Genomic DNA, 13,283 nt, shown 5'->3' with positions numbered 1-13,283 from the left:
GCGCACAGATTTCTGACCTTCAGTGGATGCTTGGACCTTTTGCAGTTTTCCTCGCAGTACCATTCTTTACGGAGTCACTAGGAGTAACTACTCTTCCTTCAAACACATCGCATCTTTCTTTATTGAGGTGCCTTAATTATTAGGTCCTCTGCTGTTACCTTATGGGGTAGTCGGCAGCACTGAGATTGATAAAGAAATCCCAGCTCCAGTCTCTCATGGCCAGCAGGTCAGCCATACTGCGAAGATACATGGTCAGCAAACTGGCTCCACCCCAGATGGTGGCCATGCGCCATGGAGTCACCCTCACATTGGGATACTGGGTAGCCAAGGCCTGTACCTGCCTGTGCAGGTAGTTAGAGCGCTGAAACAAAGAGATTGATCAAACATGGACTAACGATACACATACATTTTAGAAGCTTCACTTATTGGAAATGAAAGAAAATGGCCATCTGCGCCTTACCTGGTCAACATGTATGTAGTAGTAGTGAGAGGTGTGGTAGATGGCTTTGAAGAGACGTTGGAATTGGCGAGAGGCTCGTCCGTGAACCACCAGTACGAACGCTATTCTCACTGGTTTTGATGGAAAGCTCTCAGCCGAGTCCTCATCCCACTGGATATTCACGTTGGCTTTACCTATGCATGTAAAAAGACACCATGTCTTCACGTTCCTATAAATCTGTTGCACTTAATTCACACAAGACTGCATGGATCCTTCATCAGTAATATATTCGTGGGTTGTTTACATGTTTAATTACTAAATCAAATCTGTTATTTCATGGAAGCTGTGAGAGGCCGTGCAAACAGTGTATCAGTCAGTACACGATGGGGAGCACCTGTACGTATCTTCAGAGGATGAAGAAATGCAAAGCATAATGATTATAAATAGTAATGATAATTAAATGTCATTCTCTTATTAAACAATTCAAGGAAATAGCTATATAACAAGGTTGCTAAGCAACACAGCGAGTACAAGTTTCTGTAATGATTAGCATATTCATAATAATTAAACGGCTATGTCACAAGTGAATGCTCACTGAGTAACGGTTTCCCTGATAGAGAAAGACTGTTTTTGTTTTTTTCTTGTAAATATGAAGATATACAGTAAGAGTGAGCAGAAAACACTGACCGAGTTATAGCTTTCTTGTAGATATGCATATTTTAGACAATTTTAGCCATAACTCTCTGAGGTTTGTGTTCTTATTAGACATGAGCAATAACACTTAACCTAACTCTAACCTTTAAATGTAGAACAAAAGGCATTTATTTAGTTAGTTTTTGAAAATAAAAAGTTTTTGATTGCCAGGAAAAATGATCACAGGGCTAAAATCACACATTTTGATACCACTAGGTTAGGATTAGAGTCAACATATGCACATCTACAAGAAAGCTAGGTCAGATCTGTGGTACTGAGAAGTGAGTGAAAAAAAGAAGAGAAATGTTAGAAAGCTAATTCAGCCACACAACAAAAGGACCACAAAGCCATTCATCCATTTATTATGTAATTAAATTGGAACTATGACAATTTCAGCCACACAATAACCACTCTAACGACTATCCTCCCCTTGACAGGAATCCTACGAGCGAATCCACTGGGGTTTTCGGGTTTTCAGGGTGGAGCATCGTTTGACAATATGTCACCATTCCTCTAAAGCGAAACTCCCAAAAGATGAATGGGATTTTGCACAAATGACAACAATAAGCGTGCAAACAAACACAGCCCTGCTTGTGGCCAGCTAGGCCACTTTCAAACGAAACAATTCCAGCAATCTCTAGAAAGTCGTTGTTAACCTCACATAGCTCCACTGTGTGGTTTCTTACTGCCTTTAACCACTCAAAAACACTTAAATAATAATTTAAAAAAAAGAACTTCCTTCAAGCTGTTCTACACTGTCAAGCCCCCCAACATTTACAGACATTGTTTGTTTTGAATCTTCAGTTATTACTGCAAATGCATACACGCAGCTTTCGAGACATATTTGTTCACAGAACGTGTCTTAAGGAGATTAATGACTATAATTTGGGACTTCGGTTCCCAAGAGCCTGTATTTGCTATAGAAGCAGAGGAAGCTGAGGGAATACTGGGGGTTGTTCTTTCCCCTGGGGTAAGGTTTTCCTAAAAGAAAGAAAAAGAAAAAGCCCATCCTGGCTCCTGCCTACATCTGGCTATGAGGTCCTTTAATTACTCTGAATTTAAGGGCATGTATCTGACATGTATACTCTTTAGAAACAGGGTTAAGAAGTCCCTCTTTTCCAGCTAATCTTATTCATTCAAATTTAAGGCCAGGTGTCCAATATGGCTGTGTTTAAGGGTTGACAACAAGGGTCAAGGTAATGATATGCTCCCTTAGCTCCAATTGGCCATGGCTCCTGTCATTCACTCACACATCTTTCTTGCTGCTGTTTCTCTCTGTCTGCGTCCGTGCGTGTGTGTGTGTGTGTGTGTGTGTGTGTGTGTGTGTGTGTGACTGACTGCTCAGGGGAAAATCTGCTGTGGGCCGTATCAGATTGAACAATAATTGGTGGCCAGCTAAGAAGGTTCACTGGTTTGCTTTGCACACGGATAATTGGCCAGTCGCTTCACAAAGCACTTTGAGAGTGTGTGCCATGCTAGCTAGCTGAACTAATGAGCATGGCTGCGTGTGTGTGTGTGTGTGCTTAAATTTTGCTGTCAGTCTTGTCAAACGTGTGCTTATCTGCAGAAGAGCTTCACGTGTGGATTTTTTAAAAATCACACTATGTACCTGCAGCTACCACAGCGCTCGCTGCAAAGAAAGGAAGAAGAAAAAAACAACAGAAGGCCTCCTCTTCAACTCATCACTCTTCATCATCTTTTCCTTCACCATCAATCTTTTAAACTGCCCTTCCCTCATCTGCTATCACCCCACCCTCTTCCTCCATCATCTCGTATAACTTTGGGGTTCTTACCCACCCCTTCTTAACCGCTCATATGAGGACTTATAACAAGAGCCGAGCCATATCCCAAAGGGATTGTACCAAATTGCATTTGAAAATGTCTCAGGGATAGTGCCAGCTGCTTGAAACAAGCCACAAAGCAAGGTTTGTGGATATGAACCACACTGATGGATTTTATTTATATAAATACATTAAGTATTTTCCCTTTGCCCTCGGGAACTGGACCACGTTTGATATGTTTACTCAGGTTATTTTTAAAAATAACTAATTTATACTCAAATTCTGACAAATCCACTCCAAATTAATATGTATACACGCACACAAACACACATAAAGGCAGCCACTGAAATGGTTCTGTTACACAGAGTGCAGCTCTGGCACTTACAGGATTCATTTGGAGCTCTTTCACATTACAGAGTTTTCCCTTCAAAAACATTCATTATAGCATGTTTAAGTATGGAATCGTTCTCACTACAAAGCCATTATGATATCACTCGATTGTTATGATGCATCAGCTGCCAGTTGCTTTCCCTGCTGGAGCAATGCAGCCGGGTAACATCATTATTAGAAAAAGTTTACACACGGGAAGCTAAGAGAGTGAACACATTCCTCCTGTATTCAATGATGCAAATAAAGAACTGACACAATTGCTAATTTAGCAAAGGCCTCAAGGACAGAATGCACATTAAATCAAATTGGACAATTTTGGGCTAACGAGATTAGGACTTGAATTGTGAATAACACATTGGCAGGCAGCAGGCTGGCAGACAGAGAGAAAGAAAAGTGATTTAATTTTGTCGTCGTATTGTCACAGCCCTGCCACCAGGGGAAAGCCCTTTTCAATATCTATGTCTCTTTTGATCAAACTATCAGTTTGAGTGAGATGGTGAGCTGCTGTGTGCGATGACACAAGCTCAGGCGGAGGCACATTCTCCTGCTCCTGGGACGGGACATGCACAAAAGTAGCTACAGTAAGATACGTGCCTCTTCAAGTTATAAAACATGAACAAGGGCTGGGAAGGTGCTTGACAGACAAGGTATTGAATAGCTTTCTCCTCCTCCCCTGCTGTCCATGCTGTATTCAGTCCACTCCCATGCGGGCACGTGTGATGGTGTGTATGTGATGTTCACTTAAACATGGCCGCTGATGCGTGGTGCTCACTGAAGGCTGCAGCCGCAACAGATTTTGTTTACAGAATCTACAACCAGACTGCAGATGTCTATAAACTCTTAGGAAAAATTGTGTGTGTGTGTGTGTGTGTGTGTCTGTGCGTGAGTGTGCAAAAGAAGGGGAACCTGTGTTCTCCGGCCAGCTTGAAAAAAACAAATGAAAATGGAAAACCAATTTGAATCAAATACAGGCAGCATCTCAATTTCCTCCAACAAATTTACTTCACCAATTACACAGACATCAGCAAAAAGGACAGCTCTTGCTTTTGATGAGAAATTGCAATTACAAGAGCAGGAACTATTTGACCATCCATGTCTGTCAGACTACACTCTTTATACCAAGCTTTGTTGGTATATTTTAAAATAATAAAAAAGTATACACAATACTTCATCTAGATGATTTGCTTGTGTCTGTGTCATTTTGTTTGCTAGACAAATCAGCTCAAACTCGATCAGTTATCTGACTTTGAATTTATTTGAGTAGTCCTTAAATTTGAGATTCAGGTTTTTTTTTGTTTACTTAAACCTAGAGCAGTTTTAATATAAAAGTATACATCCCAGGTAAATAATTAAACTGTGAGGTGTTGAACATCCTGGAAACCCATTTTTTTCATTCAGCCTACTTACTGCAATAAATTGGGTTATCTACAAAGTGATAAATGTCCCTGACTCCCTGATTATTTTATATCTGAGCATTCCTGATTTCTTTTATTGTCATCATGTTGGTTGGCTTGACTGGGGGCTTGGGAGGACATAACTCAGAGTTTAGCAACAATTACAATACATATGTGTTGTGGGGTTGTCTGCTTATGCTGCCAGTCAGTCAAATCCACACAGAACTCGTGAAAGAGACTAGTGAAATTTTTGAGTGTCACAGTCTTAATAACTTCTTGATATGTACCTATTTCAGGGTCACGATTAGTGTATATTTAGTCATGAAAATGAAATTTTAAAGAGAAGTATTTCAGATCTGGAAAGCAGCTTTTTAAGAGCTCCAAACAGATATAGTGGAAAAAGGGGAAGTTTGGCAGTTGTGACAGCTTGGCACGACTCCCCTTTCACTAAAATCAAACAATCAGTTGTTTCAATCAAAATGAAAAACTTACCCTCAATTGGGCAGTAGCGAGTGACCTTCTCAGGCATTAACTGCCCCTCCTTGTGTCTGCAGTACACCTCAGCGATCTGCTGCCGACACTCCTTGCTTTTGGCTCGAGACAGAGCTGAAATGGCTTCCTTTCCACTGATCTCACACTTAGGTGGCTGGTCGTAGGTCACCTCCAGCGTTGCTGCAGTTGCTTGCTTCCTGTGGGGATGCTGATGTCTGTGCTGTGACTGGGTCTGCTGCGCTTGCGAGGCATGGTAGCGCTGCTGCGGTCCTCCAGCAGCGCCCTGACCAACTGGATAAGAGGCGTTGTTGCCAACTGCCAGTGGCTGGTGGCCTAATGGCAGAACCTCATTTGAGCTGCGGCCCAGACCGGGGGAGCTGTCCCGCCAGGCCTGCTGCTGGGCGTGGGCCTTCTCCTGCAGATGCTCCCGCTGCTGCTTACTGCTGATGGCCCCTGCAGGCTGTCGGTGCGGCTGTGAGCGTGCACCAAAGTTACTATTGTCTATATTTTCAAAGTCTTTGGGCACAGAGTTCTCATTGTTGCTGTCGACTCTACTTTTCTCTTTTGGGCGGTGGGAGTAATACCCATCCTGGACATAGATAGGAAGGAGAAAGACAAGGGAAGCAACGGGTAAGGAGGAGGGAGGGAGGACAAGAAGAAGAAAAGGGGGACATAAACAAGGAAAACAAGATCAGAATTGAGTGAAAACAGCGCATATCAAGTGTTGGATTAACAATCAATGTGGCATGTAAGAGTGGGCAGCACTGCATTGAACCGTGAGGCATGAAATGAAGTAGCAAGGTATTATGTGTGAGGGCTACAAGGTGCAACCTAACTGGAGGTGAAGCAGGGCCGAGGGCGCTGCTGCTCTGTGCCATCATCAGATTAGCCCCGGTTTCAATTAAATTCTCCCTCAAATGGGCCCAGCACTCCGTAAACAGATTACCAAGTAGGTATAAAGAGCCAAAATATGACTGTCAGTTTGTGTATGTGTGTGTGCACATGTGTACAGTTTTTTCACTGGGGCCACATGAGAATCTCAAGAAATTGTAGCGTTGTGGCATCTGACTGGAAAAGCTGAACTTGTCTACATTTACCAGATAGTGTTTGCACATGTCTGAATGTACAATTTCAGTATCTTTCTAGTAGAATAGCCTGAAAGTGAAAGGAGGGGCACAGCAGAAAGAGGAAAAAGGGTAATGACTGATAGTGGGGAGTGCAAGGAAGGAGCGCTGACACCAGGCATGAGTTCTTCTCCTGGGAAGAGCCGGCGCGTTCCAATGAAATGTGCTGTGATGCTTCAAATGAAAAACTAAGAAAGCTGCCTGCCTGCCACGCCACTGTCATCCCCCTTGCTAGGCACACAAGAGAGGGGGGAAAAGAGCGAGGGGGAAAGAAATGACAATAGCAGCCGTGAAAATATAAAGCTCAGAACAGCAGAGATCCCAGATGTGTTTCTCCATTTACAGACACAGAAAAGAGAAAAGATTGCTGGGGAGGTGGGGGGTGGGGTGGGCGCAATAAGATGTATGTGGCAGAATAGAAGGAGCTGAAGTGAGAGACACCAGGGAAGCAAGCGAGAAGCTATTGTGAGCCGGCGGCTCGGCATGGAAATGTCTTTCCGGCCCTAAAGCAAGGCCCGTTATCAGCCCATCAACCTTCTCTCTCTGTAAACACCTTGTACAAGCGCAATTACAGAGGTGGCTGGATGACACACTTTCACACTCAGAGAGTCAGAAGGAGGGCTGATATTATACAGGTGAGACAAAAAACAAAAACCTGGGTGAAAACAAGGAGAAGACAACGTGCTTATCATCAGCTCCTTTTAAGCTTCTTCCTTGGCAGAGATTTGATTCTAACAACACTGAATTGAAGCTTTCTGCCTCTCCTGAAATCTTTGCCTCTTCCCCCTCTCCTGCCCTTCACACTTCTCTTCACACATCCCGATTCCACCCTTCTGCTCTGCTCCGTTCACCTCTCATCCCTTCTGCTCCACATATCGGTCCACTTCTCTCATCATCTGTTCCCCATTTCACGTCTCTCACACCTCCTTTACTACCACTCTCTTGCTTCCCTGTTATTATTCTCAACTTTATCCCCGCTCCTTCCGGTAACCTCGCCCATTCTCCTTTCTTCCTTGTCTTTCTCTACCTCCTTCGCCCTGCCAGTTTAAACAGAACATGTTTGTCTGAATGGCAGAACCTGCTAATCCTGCGTGTAACAGCTGCTTAGGCCAGAGATCACCTAAAAAGAAATCCTTACTTGCAGAGTTTCAAAGGGAATGCTTTAGAAGGCTAATCCATGCAGTGCAAGTCACTGGCTGTTTGCAGAGGTAGAATGAGTATGTGTGCACTCATGATTATGGGAAACCGGGCAAGCTTCTTGTGATTTAAAAAAAAAAAAAAAGTAGACTTGAGTGTGCAAGCAAAGTGGAGGCAGCGTATGTTTGCCCTGGGGATACTCCCACTCTGACTCCTACTGTGAAAGACATGAGAAGATGAGGGACACAGTTAAATTGGAATAATGTTTGAGTGAGCAGAGGCAAAGTAAGAAACTTAACAAAACAGTGCTGTAGTGTCCTTCAGCTGATCATCTGATTTAGTCCAAATACTAGCTGCGTAATTTTTTTTTAACTACTATTATGAAAATTGTTGTTTCTTGGGTGATTTCCGTTTCAGTGGATCCAGGAAGTTACTGCTCAAAGCTAATCTGTGCTAAGCTTCACAAAGAAAACTCCTATTTAATAATCGTGTGGGGGAACTTTCAAATCTAGCTCAACAGTTGGCATTCATTGATTGATTTCTTCCATTATTTAATCAGAGCTTTGTCTTGTAGCATCAAGAAAAAAAAGAAGAAGCAACCTTTAAAGTTCTTTCGAATTGAGAATAATAAAGACAAACAGCCGAATCAGCAAGAGTCAGGTGTGGAAGCATCCACACTCCAAAAGCTAAATATATTCAGTTTGCAATCATGTAGACAAACACAGCAAATCATCACATTTGAGCAAATGTCTGGCATTAGTTTTTAGCATAGGATTACTCCATTTAAACTATTAACTTCTTTACCTCCCATAACTGCCCCCCCTTAAAGGGATGGGAAAAAGATCACAGGTTTAGATTTCCTGCAATTAACTGACACTGCTAAGAGCCCCACACGGTTGGTCCCGTGTGGTCTAAAGTAGAAATGAGTGGTATTTGTAAGCTAGCAAAACAATCTTTACACTGGGCTCCCTTCTCCCTCCCCCTCTCCCTCCTCCTGTGAGTAAAGGACTCCAGTAGCTGCGCTGCTCTTTAATCTCAGGGACCAGGCACTAAGCAGGAAGCGGAGGGGCACAGAATTAATAGCGGTGGCGGCCATTGGAGACAGAGCTGCGTTAGGCTGCAGATGGGGCGGGGAGCTGGGGGGAGCTATCGATTGTTACAGGGGATATGTTTTCTGCTCCTCGGGAATGTCGGGGAAGTGAAGCCAGGATTGCCTGGCATGCAGTGAGGTTGCGCAGGCCCGTGAACACACACACACACACTTGCAGACAGTGAGCTTCCTGAGCTCTGCTGAGGACTGAGGCAAAAGCAGAGGGGGTAAACGTAAAAATCATCTATCACTAGTGGGTACATTTAGAGAAAGGCTTGTGGAGCTGGGAAATTCAGAACCCCCTCTGGGGATGGCTTAGTCCATTTCTCAATACAGAGCTGGCCCTTTCCACTTTCCCTCATTTCCTCTGCCACAGGGGGAAATATTTCACCTGTCCTTTTTTGCTCTCTTTCTCTCTCCTTTTCTCTCCATTCCCTGCAATCTCCCATGCAGCAGAAGAAAAAAAGCACATATCTCTCTCTCAGCACCTGTCCAGCTTCTCCCCTGTCCTCCTCCCCTCTGCCGTATCATCCCTTGCTCTGGGAAGGAAAGCAGTTCATCTGCTCCACACCCTCCCCACCTCCCTAATGCCATCATTTGCTGTTGCAGCCTCACGGTAGATGTGAAGAAGAGCAAGGTAGCAGCACATATCAGTTTCACCCCACCCTCCCAGCCCGCTTCTTTTAAAAGACATCATTCCTATGGGGTCTGAGCTGAGACAAGCTCCTGTATGTGCCAGGAAGCTGCGCTCTGTCAACACAAGCTGGTGTATTGACAGCTTTGTGGGCAAAATGTACATAAACATGCAGTTGAGGTTTTTAAGAAGTACAGTACTGCCCATGAGTGAGTGGCTGCTATGTCAACTAAACAGCTTATAAGCCAACTTCTGCTACGACCTGCCTGCCATGTGGCTAACGAGCTCAGATTAATTACCTGAACTGAATCCCTGCAATACTCTGAGCAAGATGTGGCGTCTGGCATGACACGGGAGACTGATATACTGACAGACTTAGTTCACAGCTGCTCAAGCACCTCAGGACAGTGCGTGGAGAGTCACGCAGGGTAGAGTGGGGACAACCTAAATGCTTCTTAGAGATCTTACTCATCATAGCTTATTAGCTGTGGAGGGGGTAAGAAAATAAGCTTTTTCTTACAAAGTAGCAAAGTAGGTTGACCTTCAATTCATAACAAAGTGTCTGAAATCTTTCAAAGGGTCTAAAATGTAGTTTAACCAACAATGAGAACAGTCACATTTTACAAAGATAAATTTTCTGATGTTTTATTTGAAAAAAAAAAAACCCATCTCATGTGGCAGTTTTACTTGTTTGTATCCCGAAAGATGTTCATTGTATTCTGTCCAGTACCTTCCTCTTTGTTCTTTCCCCTTCAACTCTCTTCTTTCCCGGAGGCTAAAACTGGAAGCTGCTGGTCACAAGTTTACGCGTGATTAGCAGCAGCTCCTAATGAATAGTCTGGGTTTGACGTGCGCACAAGTCCCCGGAGCAAAAGTGTTGGAAGCAGACTGTGTCTTTGTATGTGAGTGCAAATGTGTTACAAACATCTAAAAAAATGATGTGAGCTTTCAGAGAAGGGAAGGAAGTTTGCTCTAGTTGAAAAGAAAGCAGAAATACATGTAAAACAGCTGAGTAAATGTTAAATATTTTCCAGATGTAATGATCCGCAGGCTGACCCTTGTGGGTATTCGGAACATGAGGGCAGAGGTGAACTCACGGCAGTAGACTTCCTGCTCCTTCCTGATGGACATTTTTGTAATATAATTATATGATTTTACTGGCTATATTTGAATGCATGAATTTAAGCTAGGCAAGGAGACAAAAAGCACAGACTTCTCCACTCGAAACCACAGACAGAAGGAAGAGACAAGTTTCTATTTCTTAAAAAAAATTAGGACAGGAAAGCTTTGCATGAGAAGCTCGCCATCAAGATACATATAAAGAAACTTATTAACTCTGGGGGACTCTCCAGGGGGTTTCTTTAAGGCCGCAGTGGAATTAAAAAATACTTTTGCTTACTTCGCAATATGTTTGCATTCCATAACAGTACTTGTATTGTGATCCCTTACAATAGTTTCCACAGAGCCCCTCTTGTGTATCCACAATACTCAGCCCACTCAAAAAACTGTGTTCTTTGATTGCTTTATATATATAAAGAATCAAATCATGCCATTACTCCACGGTGGATTTTTATAAGCCCAATATATAGCTTTTTCCCACTCTTTCAGCAGTAATAACTTCATTTAGGTGTTTCGCATAACTGTGCACCGTTCTCTGCCATCTGCTTAGTGTTTGACCACTCTTCCATGCTAAATTCCTCCAGTTACAAGATGTTTGTGGCTTTTCTTACATGTGCTGCCTATTTCAAATCTCCCACAACATTTTAATGGGATTCAAATCTCGGGCTTCGCCTAATCCATTCCATAACCCTTCATATCTTCTTTTAGAGCCATTCCTTTGTGGATTTGCTTGCGTGCGGATCATTATCCCGGTGAAAGGCCCACTTCTGGTTCCATTTCAGACTTCGGACACATGGCTTCATATAATCTTTAAGCAGTCTTTGATATGACGCAGAATTCATTGTTGAAACAGTGACCGCAAGCTTCTGAAAAAGCAAAACAATAGCAAACCACTATGATTCATAATCATTGCCAGGTTCTTTGTCTGAAAATCTTTGGTTTTTCTACAATTACTGAGGCCAAACATTAAGAAAACACCAGTTCCGGTCGTCTGCACTGAATTCTATCTTTTAGACGCCTCAGGAATTCACAGAGGATCACTGTGATGACAGTCTGATCCTGGGGGACCAATCACAGCGTGGGAAGTTAACAAAGATACCTGCAAATACTTAAAGTCACAGATTTGTAAGCAGATCAAACAAATTGTTTAATATACTTCAATAAATGCTGTCTTCTCTTTCCAGACCTGCACAGCTCTGCAGAGCTAAACTAATCACCTGCAGGATGTCTTTTTTTCTATCTAACGTAGGATAGTGTCAATATTCTCAACCAACTGTGCAATTTTGTTGTGGATACACATATGAGCTGAATTATCAGTCATCTAACAGTATTATCTAAAAATGAAGAGGACAAGACAAAGGTTGTGTCAATAAAACATGACAGAAAAGTTTAACGGCCAATCCCCCTCCTGTCTATTTTTCAGTTGGGTGTTTTTGGCCTTTATCCACCATATTCAGCCATGTTCAATAAACCCACCTTGCTGTTTAATTATCTTCCTCCTGCAATGCGGGAAATCATTTGCTCTCTCTGTTTCTTACTTCATGTATTACTATAGATTTGTATTCCTGGCTTACACTCTGCACCATTAAAATCCTTATTGCTCGTTGTTTTGGGCATTTGAAATTGAGGAATTTAAGCTAATTCATCTCTTGCATTTACTATTAGTCACTCTGGATAACAACATCAGATAAATGTTTGAAATGTAAATGAGTCACTTAATGGACACAGTATAATTTAGAATCCACTCAATGCTGTGAAAATGACCTTAGGTGACTTCGACATTCGAAAAATTATAAAAAACTGTTTTTATATCAACATTTTTCTTTTCTCATACTTTCCGCCTAAAGTGGATTAAAGAGAAATAGAGTTGAGAGATAGCCTTAAATAACCCTAAAGATTTATTCTGACTGTGTACAGCAACAATGAAATTCATACCGAGAACAATGTTAGAGCTAAAATCCCCAAAGCATGAGGCAAAAATAAGGCTGGCACGCCTGAGTCTCATAAGGTTTGGTTTGCCTTCTCCTGTTAAAAATCTTTACTTGGAAGCTCAGAAGCTTACATAGATGGATTAATAAAAACACACACACGCACCACACAGTACTGTACACACAGACGTCTGAACACACACATACGCGCACCAGTCACATGTGAGCCTTGTTCAGTGCAAGTCACATTTGTCCTGAGGACTGCCTGTGTTTGTGTCTGTGTGTGTTTGTGTGACTGTGGAGGAGCAAGAGCCCGGCAGAGTACTGAGAGTAATGCTGAGAGTGTTTCAGTTTTTATGTATAGTAGAAAGAACTGTAAAAAGAAAAAAGAAAAGTGCAATTTGCAAATTAATTTCCACCAAACTATTTCAATGCATGGAAAACAGCAAAAAATAGCTTACTAATCCATTAGTATTACTAAATCGAGACTTTGGAAAGAGGAAAACGCACTAGTTATTGTACAGTCATTGTTTTTTTTGTAATGACAATGTAAGACAATGTTTTTTGGGTCAGCAACTACGGCCCATTACCTTGAAATCCTCGCACTGCTCTCTTACTAGAGTTGAAGCTTCTTCAAAAATGTAACACTGAGATAGCAATGCTTCCCAAACCAACAGCTAGCATCACACAACTCGTCAAAATGTGGCAAAAAACTATGTAGACTAAACAGTGAAGGCAAACATGAGATAACTTGTAAAACCAGCTAACTATCTATGGGATTATAAAGTCAAAAAAATATTACAGTAACTAATTATTAAATGTGACAATGCCACACTTAAGACAGATTGTTCTAAGCTGGTAGTAATTGTGATTAAAATATCTTGGATAAAATAGGTTTAAGCTATGAGGCACTGTTTGTAAACTGAAACACGCTGAAATTAACGGCAACATTTTTCCACATTTAGCTCAAAACCTTACAAAAACATGTTTTTTCGAGTCATTTTTCTACAACATTTACTAAAATATTTTTAACTTTTTATATTTAAAACACAATTGTAAATA

The 13,283-nt window shown here is 42.1% G+C and overlaps 1 protein-coding gene across 1 annotated transcript in view; it reads right to left on the bottom strand.

The window, feature by feature from the left end:
• Positions 1 to 13,283, bottom strand: part of LOC134629461 (xylosyltransferase 1-like) — a 78,435-nt gene that overhangs the window by 30,788 nt on the left and 34,364 nt on the right. Inside the window, exons 2-4 of the mRNA XM_063476797.1 lie at positions 5,190 to 5,778; positions 461 to 633; positions 159 to 361 (exon numbers count right to left, since the gene is read on the bottom strand). Of these exons, the coding sequence (XP_063332867.1) occupies positions 159 to 361; positions 461 to 633; positions 5,190 to 5,778 (965 nt within the window). The remainder of the gene's footprint in view (positions 1 to 158; positions 362 to 460; positions 634 to 5,189; positions 5,779 to 13,283) is intronic.

Source organism: Pelmatolapia mariae, linkage group LG6 (genome assembly GCF_036321145.2).
Source record: "Pelmatolapia mariae isolate MD_Pm_ZW linkage group LG6, Pm_UMD_F_2, whole genome shotgun sequence".
Lineage (NCBI taxonomy): Eukaryota > Metazoa > Chordata > Actinopteri > Cichliformes > Cichlidae > Pelmatolapia > Pelmatolapia mariae.
Note: the sequence above shows the minus strand (reverse complement) of the source record. Positions and strands in the feature narration are given on the sequence as shown.